At 37.7% G+C, this 21131-nt stretch overlaps 1 protein-coding gene across 3 annotated transcripts in view; it reads left to right on the forward strand.

The window, feature by feature from the left end:
• The window catches only part of frmd4bb (FERM domain containing 4Bb), a 57113-nt gene extending 36349 nt beyond the window's left edge, over positions 1–20764 (forward strand). For 2 of the 3 annotated variants that reach the window (XM_082145052.1, XM_082145050.1), the window contains exons 12-24: positions 3258–3334; positions 3644–3782; positions 5823–5961; positions 6264–6397; positions 7631–7747; positions 8318–8546; positions 11736–11792; positions 12047–12188; positions 12466–12630; positions 12734–13518; positions 15012–15147; positions 18629–18733; positions 20032–20764. In XM_082145052.1, coding sequence (XP_082001178.1) covers positions 3258–3334; positions 3644–3782; positions 5823–5961; positions 6264–6397; positions 7631–7747; positions 8318–8546; positions 11736–11792; positions 12047–12188; positions 12466–12630; positions 12734–13518; positions 15012–15147; positions 18629–18716 — 2208 coding nt within the window. In that variant the 3' untranslated portion in view covers positions 18717–18733; positions 20032–20764. The remainder of the gene's footprint in view (positions 1–3257; positions 3335–3643; positions 3783–5822; positions 5962–6263; positions 6398–7630; positions 7748–8317; positions 8547–11735; positions 11793–12046; positions 12189–12465; positions 12631–12733; positions 13519–15011; positions 15148–18628; positions 18734–20031) is intronic. The other variant, XM_082145051.1, reaches the window with a different exon arrangement.
• Positions 20765–21131: the final 367 nt, after the last annotated feature.

Here is a 21131-nt window from a genome sequence, read left to right on the forward strand (position 1 = left end):
GTTACGCAACAGAGAACTGCTGATGAAACACACAGGTAGTAAAGCACACCATGTACCTGCAGGTGTGTGTGTGTGTGTGTGTGTGTGTGTGTGTGTGTGTGTGTGTGTGTGTGTGTGTGTGTGTGTGTGTGTGTGTGTGTGTGTGTGTGTGTGTGTGTGTGTGTGTGTGTGTGTGTGTGTGTGTGTGTGTGTGGCTTGATTTAGTTGGGTAATATACAAAATTAGAGAACAACAGGACATTATCAGATTATGAGACACTGATAATTGTAATGTCTGGTGGTTCAGAAACAATAGAGAGCAGGATCCAAATGCAGTTAGATAACATTTATTAACTAAATATAGCAAAATCATAATCCATTTAACACGCAGAGGAATACAAACTAGTGATGTTCGGTTCTTGAACAATCATTCTTTTGAGCCGGTTCATAGGAAGTAACCAGTTGAGCCGGTTCATTAATTGAACCGAATCGAACTTTAGTTTCGGGTTGATGACGCAAGACACACAAGCCAAAGTAGTGCGTCCGACTCAAAAAGAACCGAATTAGGTTCAACCAACTGTCAAATTTTGCAGAGGATTATCAATTCTGATGAGTGAGTTGGCAAAACTATGCAAGCCTGAGGCACGTACTAGAAATATGCTTATTATGACTACTGTTATTAAAAAACATTTTATTTAAAACTGCAAAAACCTTTCTGTCGAGAGATGTCAATAAATTGTACTATAGTTTATTGTGCATTCAGATTATATTTTAAGTTGTTAAGCGAAATCAAGGAGTTTAAAAAGACTGGTTTATTCTTTCTAGGCTATATACTGTACTTTAGACATGTAGAACATATCCGCGTTTATGCATGTCTGTAATATGTGCTGTAGGTGGCTGTAACTTTTAGGACTCTTATCCAAGATGTAGGCTACTAAATTTTGGTCAGTCGTATCCGACATAAAAGATCCGCAAATTAAACTGTGACCACAAATATCCAACCATTAACTTAAGTGAATGAAAGGTAACTTACACAGATAACTTTTTATTTGAATGTTTCAATATGCATTGACATAAATGACTTTATTTGAATGTTTCTTTGATAAAACATGGCACTGAGTTGTTAGAAAGTAAATGCATAGTGTCATAATTGCTTGATGACGTAAGGAACCGATGAAACAGGTTTTGAACCGGTTCATTGGAACAAACTGTCCAAAAGAACCGGTTCGCAGAAATGAATCGGACTAGACATCACTAATACAAACAATGACAGAGTCCAAGACACAGACAAACAGGGAAACGGTCAGGAGATCAAGACCATAAACCATGATAAGGGAAACGAGAGATCACTTAGAAATGCAGTGTGACACTATCAAGACTTCGCAAAGAGTGACATAAAACACAGGGCTGATATACACAGATGTTAAAAAGCTAATGACACACAGGTGGATGTAATCACACAATAATGAGCGAGGCAGATGGCGGCTGGCAGGTGTGGCAATTATATACTGAATTATATAACACATTACACGCACACATGACATTATGAATTGAACAATTGGTTTAGTAATCTCCAGCCAAGTTAGAACAGGTGGAGCAGTGACCCAGCCTGAGTGAGAGTCCTCCTCCCAGAGCTGTAGATCAGTTTCACTCCTGAATCCCAGCAGGGAGGAGAGCCGATCCAAGCCGGAGACGCTTCAGTCCCGTGAGGAGCTGCTTTGGCATCTGAGTGATGTCATGAGCAAGGCTGGGCCGAGACCGCATGCCTGAAGCTTCTGTAGGAAACCTGATGAGACAAGTCAGACTCGGGGAGTAAAGACAGCTTCAGCAGAGTAGACGGTAACATAATGAAGAGGCTCAGGATTTGATTAACATCATTTAACCTTCCGAACCACCCGGTAAGAGGCTCTAAAAGCTGGATAATTCAATTTCACACGTGAAGTCTTGAGAGTTAAAACTAGAGAATGTTCTTGTCGGAAACCTGCAGACGCCTTCGCTGAAATGTTGTGATGACGTATAGTATTGAAGGTGAAAGTGTTTATACTGTGTGTTAACTGTATGTTTTTTTTCCTTCAGCAACCATACACCTACTGATTTTAATGATAGAATAACCATAAAAAAAAAGTAGGGTTACTGTCTGCAGGGTTAATATACACTTAGCATTCAAAAGTTTGGGGTCAGTACGAATTTTTTATTTTGAAGAAATTATTACGTTCAGTCAGCAATGACATTTATTTGATCAAACTGTATATAAATACATAACAATGTACTTATTGTATTCATGTTGTATTGTAAAACACATTGCTACTATTGAGGTGTGATACGGGTGAGGTTAGGGACAGGTGTGGTGGCATGGGTAGGTTTAAGGCTGGGTTAAGGTGTAAAGGCAACAGTGTAATTGCAAATGTAAGTACATAAAGCTGTAATTACATGCAGCTATTTTTAAAATATAAGTATGCAATAAGTACTTTGTATCAAATTATTAATTTCAATGTTAGTATATAGTGGTTAAAGCCACTTAATATAAAGTGGGACCGAAGCAGCTCAACTGTTTTCAACATTGCTAATAATCAGAAATGTTTCTAGATCATCAAATCATCATATTAGAATGATTTCTGAAGGATCATGTGACACTGAAGACTGGAGTAATGATGCTGAAAATTCAGCTTTGATCACAGGAACAAATTACATTTTACTATATATTTACATAGAAAACAGTTATTTTAAATTGTAATAATATTTCACACTATTACCGTTTTTACTGTATTTTTGGTCAAATAAATGCAGCCGTGATGAGTGTAAGAGACTTCTTTAAAAAACACTACAAAATATTACCGACCCTAAATATTTAAACGGTAGTGTATTTGTATTTAATATGATGGAATCAACTTGAGTATGAATATAGTTTTAATAATAGTTTGTAATAATACACCCAAAACTGAAAATTCTGTTATTGTTTACCAACCTTCATCTCATTCCTGTATTTAGTCCATGGAAGAAAAAGAAGAGTTTTTAAAATAATCTAAATGCAGTTCATAGTGACCATGTCTGTCGAGCTCAAAAAAGGACCCAAATTGTATCAATATTTAACATAAAATCATAACAGAATTATTGTTTGAATCATAACTGAACGGAACCGAATATAAATGGAGGAATGCACTGGTTGAGTTGTGTGTCAGACATGCTGTGAGTCATTTTCCAGTGAGGTGTATCGCTGAGAGAACAGCCTGTCTACTGGAGCCCAGTCAGACTCTCACGTGTTGTTTTCTCCTGCATTAGCTCTTCCAGTGGAAGCAGTTGGAGAACTTGTACTTCAGAGAGAAGAAGTTTGCTGTGGAGGTGAACGACCCTCACAGGTGAGTGTTGGAGACTGATCTTGGATCTGTGTGTGAGAATAAGCGAGCTGGTTTCCACCTTATACACACTACCGTTTAAATGTTTGCCAAATGAATAATGCTTCTTAATGTGATCAAGTTGTCATTATTATGAGCTTATAAAAGGTTTGTAACTGTTTATTAAAAATGTGTCTTGGCATGCATTGAGTTAGCAGCTATTTTCTGCAGAGTGTGAGTGTTTTGCAGTTTCATCTGTGAGTGTATATAGTGATCACTTTGTGTGTGTGTGTGTGTGTGTGTGTGTGTGTGTGTGTGTCTAACTGCTCGTAGGCGAACAGTGACTAAGCGGACTTTTGGCCAGACGGGGCTGGTGATCCACACTTGGTATGCCAGTCACTCATTGATCAAAACCATCTGGGTCATGGCCATCAGCCAACACCAGTTCTACCTGAACAGAAAACAGAGCAAAGTAAGTCACCATACACACATGACTGTAGATTACTCATATAAGTACAGTAGGTTCATACAGATTGACGAGATTCAACGCACCGAAAGTTACAGCGGGTGTTACACCATTCCTGAATAATGAAATATTTCCTAGTGTTAATAATAGTCGCTCTACGCCCACTGTCTTGTTAAATCACAGCAGAGGTGAGTGTGTGTTCGGTGTGTGTGTGAGTGTGTTTATTTCATTCTCAAGAGAAGTCAGGTTATCCCTGTATATGTTTCTGGTGATATGAAAAATCAGGTAGATTTAGCAATATAGCGGGTGTATGATGTATATTACGTTGTTGTGATTAACTATATGTGACCTTGGACCACAAAACCAGTCACATGGGTCAATTTTTTTAAATTAAGATTTATACATCACCTGAAAGCTGAATAAATAAGCTTTCCATTCACTTTGTTAGGATAGGACAATATTTGACCGAGATACAACTATTTGAAAATCTGGAATCTGATGGTGCAAAAAAATCGAAAGATTGAGAAAATCACCTTTAAAGTTGTTCATTTATGTTTGCGATTGTGCTGCATTCACTCACAGACATAAATGTTTTCTATATTTACGGTAGGAAATTTACAACATATCTTCATGTAACATGATCTTTACTTAAAGGCACAATATGGGATTTTTTCTCCACTAGGGGTCGCTAACCTATTTACAATAACAAAGGCGTAGATTGATGACGCAACATTTGCTATGAATTATGGATTTTGTCGTCAACGTCAAGCCGACCGATCTAATAATGTATATGGATTACTGAATACATCGATGCTTTTATCATGACTGTGATATGAAGCAGTTCGGGGTTGCTAAGAGACAGCTATCAGCTCCAAACGCGACGTGAGTCCCGCGGATATAAAAGGAATATGGACATTTCATTCTACCGAACTACACGCAGAATTACTACTCACAGTCACAGGTCAGTTTATTAGACAAATTAAACTTGTGAGGTAACGCAGCGCTGTTTCACTTGGTCTAACATTACACTATCACTCTAAACTGCATTTGAATGTGTTGAAATGTATGTGTTAACGTTAGTTTGTCTGTATGAGACTAGCAGTAAGCTAGCTAGATCAACATTAGAATAACATACAGATCATATTCTAACATTTTATCATTGTTGAACTATATAACCTTGATTAGTTTTATGTAAATGTGCTCACCTGTTTAATAAAGTACATGTAGGAGTTGTCGAAGTCTCGGACGTGGAGCTCTCGTTTATATAGTGTCCATGGGAGCTCTCGACATCTCGAAAACACCGCGCTGATATTGATTCTCGGTTTAGTTCTCCTTTTTTATCCAAAGTCTGCTTGCCATGGTCCATAATGTTTGAACGAAACAACAACAGCGTGCAAATAGACATTGCGAACTACACAGTTGTCCGCGTCAGTTTGGTTACTATCAGAGGGCTCTGGTTCATAGCTCTGGTTGCCATGGCAGCACGAGCGGAAACCAGAGACAACACGGATATGACGGCATTGACGGCGACAAAACGGAAATAAAGACACGGTCCGTGTCTTCGAATTAAAATATTAATTTCTCTGGATTTAGAAGTTAATTGGAACTGTCGGGATAATGTAAATACACAACTTTAAAAAATATATAACATGGATATAGTGATTTTTTATATTTTTTAATAAAAAAAATACATATTGTGCCTTTAAGCTGGTGAGAGTGAGTGGAGGCGTGGCTCATTTGCATATTCATTGTCCATATACTTAATGAAGTTATATTCAAGCTATTTCAAGACATGCAAATATATAAGAAACGTTAAATATGTGATCAAAGATGAGTTTTAAAGGATACAGTTATTGACTACAGGGGGACTTTAACAACCAGCAGAGAACTTTGAACAAACATTCTATTAACGTTACTGGAAGAATGTAAAACTTTGAGAGAACCTTGCCAGAACGTTCCCTGATAGCTGGGAACCCATAGGAAATAAAGAATTTTTAAATATATATATAGTTCAATATCCTATTTCCTTTATATATAATTTAACAGGCAAAAATCACCACAGCCCGCAGTTTAGGAGACATCGCGACTGACCTGACAGAGAACGGGGCATCAAAGATGAACAAACTGAGTGCAGCGGTGAAAAATCAGCTCATCATGGCCAGCAACGGGAGTCTGGTCTCAACAGGTACATGAGCTCTCGTCTTACCCTCAGGATAGCAGTCGAGTCAGAACTGCTCCTTTAGAAACCTCTGTTTATCCACACGTCAACACACACTGACAGATCTCTGCTCACTTACTCCGCCGTTAATGAGCTGCTCGCCTCGGATGGCTTCTTTTCCTCATATTTGTGTTGCTTCTTCTCAAGACTCATTGTAGACTTTGTGAAAGGTCATTGAAGTTCATGTGCTTTAAACAGTCTGAACGTGATATTTTCTTTTATTACCTGTCATTATGAACGTGTTCATTATTTTATGCATTATTTCACAGGTTCGGCTGACTCAGAAATGAACGACGACCAGAAAAAAGAGAAACTTGCCGAGTTGAGAAAGAAAGAGAGAGAGATCCAGGATATACTTAGCCAAAAACTGACGGAGCTGAAGGAAATTTGCCTGCGAGAGGCTGTAAGAGCAAACAGCTGACTGTTGCAATCACACTGAAAAACATCCAGTCTAATAAATAAATAAATAAATAGTCCATATACTATGTACTGTTATAGATATATTCAGTGTTGGCGTTACTTATTTGAAAAAGTAACTCAGGTATTGTAGTAAATTTAAAAGTAATACGCTACTTTACTAGTTACTTGAAAAAGTAATCTGATTACTTGTGCATTACCCCAACACTGGTTATACTGCATTTGCACAACAGTTCAATAAACAAGAAGTTAATATTTAGTAGCTTACATTTTAGACAAAATTTTACCAGTTTGTTAGTATATTTTGTTTTTCACCAATGAAACAATGATTCATTTTTACAAATTACAATACTTCATTCTATATGTTTGTATCATGACCGCCTTTTTTTAGTGTGACTGGCTGACTATATATTATCCCTAATATATTATTTTAGAGAAAATCATTCATTTTGATGATATTCAGAGTCTGTCAAAAAACATGTTTGGTTAATATTTCACCCCAAAATTATATATATATATATATATATATATATATATATATATATATATATATATATATATATATATATATCGTTCAAAATTGTAAGAAATTCATACTTTTATCCAGCAAGGATGCATTAAATTGATCAGAAGTGACAGTATAGAAATATTTCCATTTCAAATTAATGCTGTTATTTTGAACCTTCTATTCATTAAAGAATCCTGAAAAATTAATCAGAGTTTCCACAAAAATATTAATCAGCACAACTGTTTTCAACATTCATAACAATCATAAATGTTTCATAAGCATCAGATCATCATATTAGAATGATTTATTAAGGATCATGTGACACTGAAGACTGGAGTAATGATGCTGAAAGTTCAGCTTTGATCACAGGAATAAATTACACTTTACAATATATTACAACAGAAAACATCTATTTTAAATCGTAATAATATTTCACAATATTACTGTTTTTTAATTTTTAATTTTATCTTACCAACCCAAGGTTGATTCAGCCCAACTAGATTCAAAGCACCTGGACACATTACAGTAATGAGAATGATATTTTTGGGCATTGCTGTAATGTGAGGGGGAAATTGTTGGTTCTAAAATTAGTTCCATTTTCTTTAAATAAAATATGATTGTATTATATAAACATTTTGGGGTGAAAAATGACCCACACATGTTCTTTGTGACTTTTGGCTGTTTACAGTATGTTTGATCTGTTTTTTTCAGCAACTCACTGGCAAACTCCCAAAAGAGTATCCCATCATCAAAGGCGAAACCCCTCCTCATGTTCGGAGGAGAGTCGGGACGGCTTTCAAATTGGATGACCTTTTCCCATATAATGAGGTTAGTGTGAAACATTGCCACACAACAATGTTGCCAAGTAGAGGACTGAATAAAATATTAGACACTGGGGGTTTGGCTCTATTGCTCTGAGGCTGTCCTGAGCTGGCCAAATGCCAACATGCCAATTCATCTGAAGAGACTGAACTTAAAGCATTTGTCCATTATAACCTGTAAGATTTTAGCAGCCAAATAACTCCAGCATGTGGCCTTGTATTGGAGCTCAATCTTGTAAAACAGATACTTGTTTTGGACAAAGAATTCTGTTTATTGACTGGTGGTTTCAACCACAGGTTCTGATCAGGTTCTGATCGTGTTTGTTTTAGATTGTGGCCTAAGAGATCATGAAATGTGAAATGTCATGGCTTGTATTAGCATTGAGGCTATCTACATGCTAGTATACTTGTAAAAGTTCTCAAAACAAACATTCATTTGCATTTCGGAAAAGAGGCTACAAATATTGATGACTCATCTCACTCGTACTGACAGGCGTATTTACATTTTTGGACAGATTTATGAATGCAAATTAAACTACATCTCAGTTTTCTCTTGATTGACAATCCTTCTACCCAGGATCCATACCTCAGAAATTTGGAGAGCCGCTTTGCCCTGCAGCAGAAAATCGTGGAAGCGGCCAAGAAGCTCGCTGCCGATCCTGACATCTCTAAATTAGTGAGGAAAAAAAGGAGGAGGAACTGTCTGGACGCCATGCAAAAACTGCAGGAGATTGAAGATGAAATGAACCAGTACAGACTGAAGAAAGGACAGAAACCCACACAGAGAGCTTCTATGATCATAGCCGGTATGTAAGACAGATGTCCACTGAAGTGGCTCATCGCTGGGCAGGGACATCCCGCCAAGCTTAAAAACAACTAGACTTTTTTAATTTTTTTATCTCACATGCCTCAAAAATCTTAAGACCTGGGCCCGTATTCATAAAGAATCTTAATGCAAAGAGTAGCTCCTAGTGACAAAATTCTAAGAAAATTCTTAGAAATGTGGACGTTTACTCTTAAAATGAAAGAAAAAATCCTAGTAAAGAAAAAAGTACTTCAGAAAGCATCTTAACCCTTAAAAGAGGTCTTAAGGTCAAATTTGTTAGGAGCACGGACGAGGACTTTTAAGAGGCTTAAGAGTTTCTTTAGCAGAGGAGAACATGACAGAAAGACGAAGAGGGAGAAGAAATGTGTTGCAGACAATGAATAACAGTGAGTAAATAAGACGCTATAGATTAGATCGTGCAGGGATCATGTTTGTGACAGATCGTATGAGAGACGTGCTAACATCTCCGACACAGCACAGAAATGCCATAGCGCCAGAAATGAAAGTAATCACTACATTACGATATTTGGCAACTGGGAAAATTCCATGTTTGATACATTAAAACCAACATTCAAACCACCACTTAAATAGACATGCCAGCAATCAGTGTAATTGGAAAGAGTGGAACAATTTTTATCATTCTAAGCCAAGCAAATACCTTATAGGAAATGAACAGCATGGTAAATTAAATAAAAAGGATTTATATACACATATATAATGTGTGTGTGTGTGTGTGTGTGTGTGTGTGTGTGTGTGTGTGTGTGTGTGTGTGTGTGTGTGTGTGAACGGTCAAATAGGAAAAATTACGCATGTAATTTCAAAGTGAAGGCTTAGAATAGACCATAAACTTAAAATCACTTTTTTTTTTTTCTTGGACAACCAACCAATCACAGTCTTCAAAAGATTGTGTCATACATAGCAACGGGGTCAACCCCGCCTCCTTACTAAGATGAAAGTTTTTGTCTTTTCCTTACTCAGAGTTGCTCTCAGATCGGTCCCGAATCGCTTTTAAGCTAAGACTCCTACGTAAAAGTTTTTAAGCTAAATAAAGAGTTTTCTTAGAGGATTCTTAGAATCTTTATGAATACGGGCCCTGATCTTTAGTCATATCATTAATGTTATATATTTATTTAGAATGCTTTCAACACTTTATCCTTTGCCAAAAAGAAGCGTGCTTAATTTTTTAAATGTGCACTTGTAGTGTATTCAAATATTTAAAGTATATTTTAAGTAACTGTACTTGCAGATAATAATAAAACATAAAATGCCACTCAGGACTTTTTCTTAACCAGTGTTAGGGGTTACATAATACAAATACAAATACACTTTATGCATTTAATCTCACTTTATTAAACAGTGTATTTGCTGCTGACCTTTGATGATCCAATTCAACCATACTAATAAGCAAAATAATACTTTAGATAAACATCACATTGGTGTTTAGTTTTTGTTTTTATTGCTTGAGTAAGAGTGTTGAACTTTTTCCTGCGTTCTATTCTTCTGTGATCCAGATTGGCAGCACAGCTAAAAGGTTTTTTGAGCTGCTTGAATTTGCATTTCCTTCAACCTGAGGCTTATTCATCTCCCTTCTGGTGTGAAAGGGCCTTTACATTTGGCAAAAATAGAACTTTTACTGTTGTTGTTAATAAACAATCAAGCCCAGCCCAGGTGAGAAAAAGTAATGCTTTACTTTCCATAAATAGCAATGAAAAAACGCAATTAGTTACTTTGTTGTGGAGTAATTCAATATTGTAACAATTTTAAAGTAACTTTTAAAAGTAACTTCCCCAACACTGTTCTTAATACTCTTAAAGGGATAGTTCACCCAAAAATGAAAATTAGCCCATGATTTACTCACCCTGAAGCCATCCTAGGTTTATATGACTTTCTTCTTTCAGACGAATACAATCAGAGTTATATTAAAAAATGTCCTGGCTCTTCCAAGCTTTATAATGGCAGTGAATGGCTGTTCATGTTTTTAAGTCCATCAAAGAGCATCTATTCATGATAAAAGTGCTCCACACGGCTCTTGGGGTAAATAAAGGTCTTCTGAAGTGAAGCGATGCGTTCATGTAATAACAATATCTATTTAAAACTTTATCGACTAAAATAACTAGCTTCTGGTAGATGGCCGTACGCAAGTCAATTTACGCCAAAAGAGTACTTCGAAACATAAACAGCCATTGACTGCCATTATAAAGCTTGAAAGAGCCAGGACATTTTTTTATATAACTCAGATTGTATTCGTCTGAAAAGAAGAATGTCATATACACCTAGGATGGCTTGAGGGTAAGTAAATCATGGGCTAATTTACATTTTTGGGTGAATTATCCCTTTAAGTACGCACTTTAATGTCAAAATGAACATTTTAGTTTGAAGTGCATTGTAAATTATTGTTTTAATCATTTATTTTTGTGCTTTAAAGAAATATACTTAGTTTATAGCATAACTTACATTTATGCTATACAAGTTACAAGTTAAATTAAACTAAATTGCAACTTGTAATGTAATTCATGACATGTGAATTTAAATAGAAATAGTTATATTTTATTTGACCATAAATGCTTATCAGTGCATTTGGCAGTCTACTTTAACAATATTTCAAACACAATAGAAGTAATTATGAAATTGCATATGAAGATTTACTTACAGTTAAAGTAATGACTATAAATGTTAATAAGTGCTCTTTTTAAAACTGTGCTGAAGTGTACTTCATTCATGGTAAAGATATGTTGACCTGTCCTGCCGTATAAAACAAGCTGAAGTGGCTTGTGGACTGACCAAATGCTGAAGGAAGCCATTAAAACAAGAGAATCCAAAAGATAAACATGAACAGAAATAAAGCAAAAAAGACGCAAGAGACTATAAAACAAAGTACCACTGCAATTTTACAGTGTGTAGCTCATGCAATCATATTTAATTTATAACATATTTGTTTATTAGGAAATTGGGCTTAATTAACAATTAATCAAATAACAATATAATATTGATTAGCCATGTTATGAATTAAATCAGGGTCAACCAAACATTTATTTAAATTAACTACATGTTTTATATTAGCACTTTGAGATTTCGCTGAAATGTAAAGTGCATTACAAATAAAATGTATTATTATTATTATTACATGTAGTGATTCGTTAACATACCATAATTTCTCTTTCTTCCATAGATGAACTGGCTCAGTCTGAGTGCAGCTCCCTGTGTGATAGTCTTCCTCTAGATGACGGTAATGACATCAATTATGAAACCACTATCAGCTCTCTGATTATGTACTGTAATTAAGATACAACTTACTAGCTCACTGCCAGTGGTTCTTCCTCAGCATTGTTCCCTACTGTATACACTGAGTCATGCACATTAACACTCATAATAGATCATTTATCATGCAAAACCAACAATGAATTTACATAATATTATTCGAACCGGATGCAACCAAAAGCATAAAAGCACAGCAGTCAAAAGCCATGTTTGTGTCTTCAGAAGATGACAGCCAGAGGCCACGATCTCGCTCCGTCCAGTGTTCCCCGTGTCTCAGTCCTCCTCTGTCATCGTCCGGCCTGGAGTACGACCCCGAGAGACGATCCTCAGCCAGCGACACACACCACGACAGACCTCTTAACAGGTGTGAATACTCACTGTACCTAATGATCTACTGTGCTGGATCACAAGAAAACCCTCAAGAAATGTATTGCTCCAAAAAAGACATAAAAGCACCATACTTAAGTATTTATAACTCCCATACTATGTTCCAAGTCTCCTAGCCCATTCAGTAGCTTTGTGTGACATAAATGTCATAAAAATTACGTTTCATTGTCCTGATGCATAAACATGACTTCTTTTTAGATTACCCAGACATGTTCTCTTTCATCAGCTGTATTCCTCTGTCTGTTTGAATTCAGATTAGATCATGAGGTCCAAGGGCCAGGACATTATTACACCCCCCGAGAGGTGTTCTCTGCCCAAAGCAGTCCGTGTAAAACTTTACCCAGAATGCTGAAGAATCCCCGCAGCTTACCGCAAACCCCCGTCATGCCCCGTAACGCCTACAGCAGCAGCCAACTCAGGCAAGTTCACTTGGTTCAGTAGCAACCACTACTTACAATTTCTTTGTAAATTGCAAAAATCTAGTTGGTCTTGTTGTTTTTATGGTTTATCTGCGTCCTGTAGGTCGGAAGCTCACATCCGTGGTTTCCGACACCGCAGCGGTAGTTTGGAGTCTCAGTCACAACTTCTCCACTCTCACTGCGCAAACAAGTCGGTGTTCCCGCTGTCTCCTTCACGGCGAAGCAACAGCACTGAGGTGTTGGATGACTGCTCGTCCTATACCAGCATGTCCAGCATGGACTACTGCCTCCCCTGCTCGGCCACTCCTCCCTACCGCACACTGGATTCACAATCCCACGACTACCGGCTCCACCGCAAAGTGGAGATCTATGGCAATACAGGCAGTATGCCCAACTTGGTCCCTCAGAACTCCAGCTGTTATGGCCACCAGCAGAATCACTACGGACCGACTGCCTACTACGTGACTGGATATCCCGGCTTCGAATATGAGCCTTGTTCTAACGGAGCTTACGTTTACGAGAGCGAACTCGAGGGTCACTATAACATCAACCCCACTTACCCAGCACATGGTTACCAGGGCCGTGGTCGCAACAGGCATTATGGAATAGAGGGATCGGATAATTTGTCACAGAATCCATACGCAACTGTTAGACCCCCTAGAGGAAGGCAGGGACCCTTGAATGAGGTGTTGACGAAGAACATGTACAAGGCTTTGGTGGCAGAGCATTTGAAGGGATGGTACAATCGCAGCGCTGGGCACAAGGACCCAGGTCCCTATCAGCTGGTATACACCTACAAATATGACCGAGGTTCCCAGCACAGCCTTGGCTACCAGACTCTGCCTGCACCGTTCAGCCACTCCAGCCGAACCAACTCGTTCTCCTCAGGTAAGTACAGTTCCTCAAACAACACAATGTAGACTAGGGGTTCTCAACTCTGCAGGAAAGTGGACCTTGAAGGCCAGAGTTTAGCTCCAACCTTGATCAAACTCAAACTTGATCAAGCTGTGTTTGAAATCGCCCCCTATGCCCTCATTCACTTTTCCCAACATTACTCCACTAAGTGCGCATCAAGGGCGTATATCAGCGGCGAATGGGGCACTCATGAGCACCCTTCTGAAACCTAAAAGGACAAATGGGACACCCTACGGTTTTATGGACTTAACAGACACATGCGTACAGCAGCCATTGTAAGTCCACAATACCGCAAGTGTATATCAAATGTGCCATTTAGGACAGGGCCTAACTTTCTAGTAATCTTTTAGACCTTTATTTGCTTGTTCAGGTGAGTTTGATCAAGGTTGAAGCTAAACTATGCAGGAAAGTGGATCTCGGGGGCCAGAGTTTAGCTCCAACCTTGATCAAACTCACCTGCTTCTAACTTTCTAGTAATCTTGAAGACCTTGATTAGCTTGTTCAAGTGTGTTTGATCATGCTTGGAGGAAAAATGCTGCAGGAAAGTGGACCTCAAAGGCCAGAGTTTAGGAACCCCTAATGTAGACTATGGACAAAATGAATCTTATGGGCAACAAAATGCCAGGTTCTTGCAGTAAGCAATTGTAGGGCCCAGAGGGTTCTGGATCCTCTGCCCGCACCTGGGACAAAAGGCCCAGTTGTCTCCTGTTTTTGGCAGACCTGTTCAACAAATTTAAAAGGACTATAAGGATTGTGTTTTTTTTTTTAGAAAACTGCACAGTGGAAATGGACCAACAAGAAATAAGATCTAGATTGTTGTTGACTGCCAAAGCGAATCTAATAAACTAATCTAATAAACTTTGGCCCTTAACTTGCTCTGCACCCATTGTCTGATGGACATGAATGATGCATCATCATGCGGCTTTTTGAGAAAATATGTGCTAGTAGTTTTATAAATGATTGAACTTACAATGTTCATCAGGTGGGCGATAAAATGAGCAGAAAGTCCTGTAGATTTGTATTGAATGAGGGAACCAAGTCAGGGGCCAGTTGCATAAACTTAGCCACTATATTAAGACTGTCTTAAGAACTAGTTTGACCTACTTGCAGTTAATCCGTCCAACTTTTCCAAATCAAATTAGACTGGTCTAACTTTTTATGTAACTGACTTAAAAAAATGATGACCAGCCTTGAAAAAAATATATAGATGACTAACTTTTAAGATTACTCTAAGCAGTTTATGCAACCGGCCATAGATCTGGAGACCAGAATATTGTAAAGACTTGGTGTAAACTTTGACTTGGGCCTGTAAGCAAACAACTAAAACACCCTAGTAACCACACACAACACCCTAGCATTGTAGCGGGAATGTTTGCATGGGTTTCTACCCCTAACATATTCTTCAGATGAAATTTAAGGTTAAGGTTTAACGTTACGTAACATTTCACACTTTTCTTCCTCACTAGTGTCATCTACTGCCAGTGGAGGGGGAAACTGGCAGAATCATTTAGCAGTGGGCCTGACTGATGGTGAAATGCCAGATGTTCCCTCGAGCGCTGGGGCTTACAGTCCTTCATACAGTCGCAGCCCAACACACAACAGGTGAGATAGAAAATTAGCCCCACAAAACGGCTATTTAGTTGTATTTATAATGGTCATGAAGAAGGCCATTGAGGGTTGATATGCATACATGTTTATGGATCCTGGAATGTATTGTTCAGCTGCCTGGAAGTTTCTAGTGATTCTGGGAACTTGAATAGCTGGGTCAGGTGTGTTTAATTAATGTTGAAGATAAACAGTGCAGGACAGTTGTCCTCCCAGACCGGGATTGGACACCTCTGCCTTACTGTGACTTTTGACTGGTGTTCTGTAGCAGGTGACTACAGGTAATCACAGTGGATGCCAAATTTAATTAGTCAAATTAAAATGAGGATTTGAGACAGTTAATATGTCATAATGTCTTTATGGTCCCAGGTAATGACTAATGTTTACAGTGTGTTGTTTTTTTGTCCCACGGACATTCATGGAAATAAGCATTTTCACCTGGTCCTGTCAAGTCAAGTCAAGTCAAGTTTATTTGTATAGCGCTTTTCACAATACAGATTGTATCAAAGCAGCTTCACAGTATTAAATTAAAATAATACAACAAAGTTTGTTTCAAGAGGAATTTATTGATTGATAAAATTAAATTAAATATCCCCAAAATATCCCCAACTGAGCAAGCCAAAGGCAACAGTGGCAAGGAACCGAAAAACTTCATCAAGTGACCTAATGGTGTCCTAAAACTCCATCAGGTGACCTAATGGAGAAAAAAAAAACCTTGGGAGAACCCAGGCTCAGTCGGGGGCCAGTTCTCCTCTGGCATTTATGAGCTAGAGGCCGGATTGTAGTTTGAACTGTAGGATTATATGAATGCCTGGCTGAAGAGATGCGACTTTAATCTAGTTTTAAACTGGGAGAGCGAGTCTGAGCAACGAACAGTATCAGGAAGACTATTCCAGAGTTTTGGAGCCAAATGTGAGAATGCTCTCCCTCCTTTGGTGGTTCTGGATATCCTAGGTATGACCAAAAGCCTTGAATTTAGTGATCTTAAAGAGCGCGATGGATTATAGGGTGATAAAAGATCCGTTAAATAGACTGGAGCTAAGCCGTTTAGGGCTTTATAAGTCAGTAGCAATACCTTATAATTAATACGGAACTTTATAGGTAACCAATGCAGTGATGATAAAATCGGTGTTATATGATCATATTTTCTTGATCTAGTAAGAACTCTAGCCGCGGCATTTTGGACTAACTGTAGCTTGTTTATTGAGGATGCAGGACAACCAGCTAGTAAAGCATTACAGTAATCCAGTCTCGAGGTCATGAATGCATGAACTAACTTTTCTGCATCAGAAACTGATAGCATATTACGTAGCTTAGCAATGTTTCTAAGGTGGAAAAAGGCTGTTTTTGTAACATATGAAATATGATTTTCAAAAGACAGGTTGCAATCGAGTATAACACCCAGGTCTTTTACTGTAGAGGATAAAGTAACAGGACATCCTATGATGTTAAAGTTGTATTGTGCGAGGTTTTGTGGGCGGTTTTTTGAACCGATAAGTATTACCTCTGTCTTGTCTGGATTTAATAAAAGAAAATTACGGGTCATCCAATCTTTTATATCTTTAACACACTCTGTCAATTTGGAAAATTTTGCGTTTTCATCCGGCCGTGATGAAATATATATTTGAGTGTCATCAGCATAACAATGGAAACTAATTCCATGTTTCCTTATAATATTTCCAAGTGGCATCATATATATTGAAAATAACAGAGGGCCTAATACAGATCCCTGCGGCACTCCATAGTTTACTGGAGTTATGATCGATTTTTCTCCATTTAAATAGACAAAATGGTAGCGGTCAGATAGGTATGATTTGAACCAGCTTAGTGCTTGTCCTTGAACACCAGTATAATTTTGTAGTCGATCTAAGAGTAATGTATGATCTATAGTATCGAACGCAGCACTAAGATCAAGTAAAACTAGTATTGAGATACAGCCTTGGTCAGAAGCTAAAAGTAAATCATTTGTGATTTTAACGAGCGCAGTTTCAGTGCTATGATGCGGTCTGAATCCAGACTGAAACTTTTCATAGATCTCATTTTGTTGCAAGAAAGAGCCCAGTTGAGCGGACACCACTTTTTCTAATATTTTAGACATAAATGGAAGATTTGAAATGGGTCTATAATTTGCTAGATTATTATGATCTAATTGTGGTTTCTTAACGAGAGGTTTTATAACTGCCAGTTTAAATGTTCTTGGAACATGACCTAAAGATAAAGACGAGTTAATAATATTGAGGAGAGGATCTTCCACTACAGGTAACACTTCTTTCAGTAGTTTAGTTGGTATAGGATCTAATAAACATGTTGTTGTTTTAGATGAAGTGATAAGTTTATTTAACTCTTTTTGTTCTATAGTTGTAAAGCACTGTAATTGTTCTTTCGGGGTGATAATTGAAGCTGAATTATAAGGCGCGATTGAAGATTGAACGTTTACAATTGTGGTTCTGATGCTTTCTATTTTCTCAGTGAAGAAGTTCATGAAATCATTACTACTGAACTGTCCTGTCAAATATGGCAAATTTTTGTGCATTCGGAAAATATCCTAATACAATGATATTCCTTTTGGGAAATGTGACCACATTTAGCAACCACCCAACAAGTGCAAAAACATTTTCAAAACACTTGCCAGTGTAGCAGCCTGGTTGCAGTTAGGATTTGTTGCATCGCAATTTTGTATAAACATGCTAGAACCACACCTGAGATAAAACAAATAAAAAATGAAAAGATTTCACAAATAATGCACAAAAAACACCCCCAAAGAGATCAAAACAAACAGAGATCAAAAGAGGGAAAGATCAAACAATAATAAAAACAGTAAGAGATCAAACCAACAATGCAAACAAAATGAAGAAAAAGATATTAAACAAAGCAAATAATAAAAGCAAAAAGAGATCAAACTAAAAATGCAAACAAAACTAATGATAAAAACATAAAGAGTTTAACATTTTAATGATTTAATAAAAGTGTGCATTGTAAATATATTTGGTTTTGTTATTTTGTTACTGGGTTTTGTACAAGCAAAATAAAACATTGAAATATTGTATATTGAACAGCTAGCAGCCTCAAGCACCAGTAGCAGATTTTTAGGATGAAAAGAAAATCAGACCAAACTACAATGCTTGTTTAGACTTTAAAAAAATTCCACATGCCATTTGTGTAAATTGTATCATTTCTGTTTACCACTGTCAGATAGTTCAATCTTTTGTTCACACTTTTACTGGCATATTAATCCCTTTTACAGTGGTATTTTGTGTGTGTGTGTGTGTGGGTGTGTGTGTGTGTGTGTGTGATTGCATCAGCCACATTTATTTTGTGTGATTGCATCAGTCAAATAAACTATGTCCTCAGGCTTTTGGTGTCTATACATGGAACTTCTTGATCTAACTGGATTATTATGACAACCTCTACTTCAAGGCATGAACGGTTGACGTTGACGAGTTTTAATGTTTGCTTCTTCTTGTGTCTCTTATGGCAGGTTCCCAGCAGAAAGTGGCACCTCTCACACACCAGAGCCGGCTGAGGTGTTCGGTGCCATGGCCAGCTGTTCCGACACAGACCATTAAAGAGCACATGAGGACAGGTCAGCCGTCAAACTGTCATCTTTCATTCCTGTGATTTTACTTTCTACAATTAGAGACTGACTCTGTTAACCCTTTTCCACCGACACGGTTCTGGTGTGCGTTCCCGGCCTGTGTCCGTTCTCAAACCGTTCTGCACATTTCCTCTGCAGAAAAGGGGGTTCAGCACCAAAAAGATCCGGCCCTAAAAACTTGATGGTCTCGAACGGAGCAGGGGGCGAACAAATACTGGCGCTGTCTCGTTGAGCGATGTAATAACGTTGCACTTAGGGCCTAAAATAAACATCTCGTTAAGCACCAAATGCAAGTTAAAATCTGCATTGGCAAGTATATGAAATGGAATCAGTCGTCAGTTGGCTGGTGACATATTTATGAATTCTAACAATGCAATGTTGTGTGAACATGAACGTGAATGACACTCGGGACAGTTGACGGGCCAGTGCTGCATCGTCACGAAAGTTTGAGTCTTGCCAATTTAAATATTCAAGTGCAAGAAGATGCAAAATGGAATTCAATTCTTTGCGCAAACATCCGAAGCACGGACCCAGAGAGTCTCAGACAGCTCGCAAATACTGAATTGAGCTTATTTCACGTATTCTAGCGCTTGAATAGACAAATTCAAAAATAAATAAATAAATAACCTGCCCATCTCAGCAAGAATACTAGTAAATATAGTCTGTTATGGCTTAAGTGGATGTAAACAGTAGAGAAAGATTGGTAACACTTTATTTTAGTGTCATTGTTACATAATGTTACATGTAATTACTGTAGTAATAACTATAAATTATGCATAATTACATGCAATTAACCCTAAACCAAACCCTCATCCTAATCCTAACCCTATAGTAAGTACATGTAGTTACTTAATATTACTCAGTACTTAAATATATAATTACACTGTAACAATGACACCTTAAAATAAAGTGTAACCGAAAGATGTGTACCGGTATCAGTGTTTTGGATCCATGCATTTGCTCTTAAAGTGACAGCAGCCTAAACTGTCTGCTGCTGTCTGTGTTTTTAATGTTAATCAAACAACAAAGGACACAGAAAAAAATCATGCTCTTGACTGAATAACTTTGTAAGTTTAATAAGGATTAATCTATGTTTAATTTACACAGTGCAGACTATCCAGTGATTACTTTATTCAATGTCTCAACCTGAAAACTACTGTTACTTCTCTTTAATAATGTGTTGAATTTATATTAGGACCAGAACTATCCACTAATGAAATGTGTTTTTGGAATTCACTGATTGGCTATTGGATTAGCTCATTTCACATGTCCATCTCATCACACAGAGCACACGCTGATACCGCAGCAACACGACTGCTGTATTTCCCAACGTCTGGTGGACCAAAAGACATATTGGCACAACAGAAAGTAGAAAGGAAACAGAAGCACCTTACCGACAGATGTGGACAACATGGACCTAATTCTCTTGTGCCTTGGAATGAGATGTCTTTCAGTTCCAGAGTGACAGGAGAAGCGCTGTGGTCATGCTAGTGGACGTCTAGCTGAACTAATGACTCATAAAAAGCCCCAAACTGTCAGAGCATCAGTGTTTATTTGAGTTAGTACTGCGGCGAGCACAGAGAGAATCAAGCCAACCAAACGAGAAGTGAACACATATAGTGAATGCCATTTCATAGTGGAGGTTCTAAGAAGGTGAAGAAACTAGCTATATATCACATGACCTTTTTTTTTTTTTTTTACGTTGGCATACACAGAACAGTTGATAGATTTGAACTTCAAAATAATGTAAATATTATTATGAATGAGTGGCTGTTTTTAAATTGCTTTAAATTTTTTATTTATTGAGTTGTCCATGCTTGTAGACGTGCTTAATATGTGAGACCAGCGAGTCGTTGATACTGTATATATTTTTGTCCTGCACAAATTCTGTTAGAACAGCACTTGATTGAAGTGAACGTGGCAAGACTGCCGACACAAGACCCTGGGAAACCTAGAGTTTGGTTTTTCTGCTTTAAGATAAAATTAATAAATAAATGTTTTCTGTTTTTTACTACAGAACTCTGTAAGAATGTTGTCAATGCTCTTAAAGGAATGTTCTGGTCTAACACAAGCTCATGTGAAGCATGCTGTCGATTACCACACAGAATCATTCGCTCGTTCCTCAGTACTGTGTGTGAACAAACTTAACTCTTTCCTCGCCAGCGGTTAAAAAAAAAAGGTTGCCAGCCACCGCCAGCATTTTTGATCATTTTCACAAAAGTTTCATGGCCCCCAGAATATTTTGTTCTATGAATATCTGACCATGCAATATATCAAAAGAAAGAACAGAGCCTCTGCTTTTAAACATCAACAACAAACCCTGTTTTATTCTAGCTTCATTTTTTAAATCAACATTTGAATGTGGGTAGGTTTAATACAAAAGGCA

The sequence above is a fragment of the Leuciscus leuciscus genome (assembly GCF_965113295.1).
Source record: "Leuciscus leuciscus genome assembly, chromosome: 18".
NCBI classification, from domain to species: domain Eukaryota; kingdom Metazoa; phylum Chordata; class Actinopteri; order Cypriniformes; family Leuciscidae; genus Leuciscus; species Leuciscus leuciscus.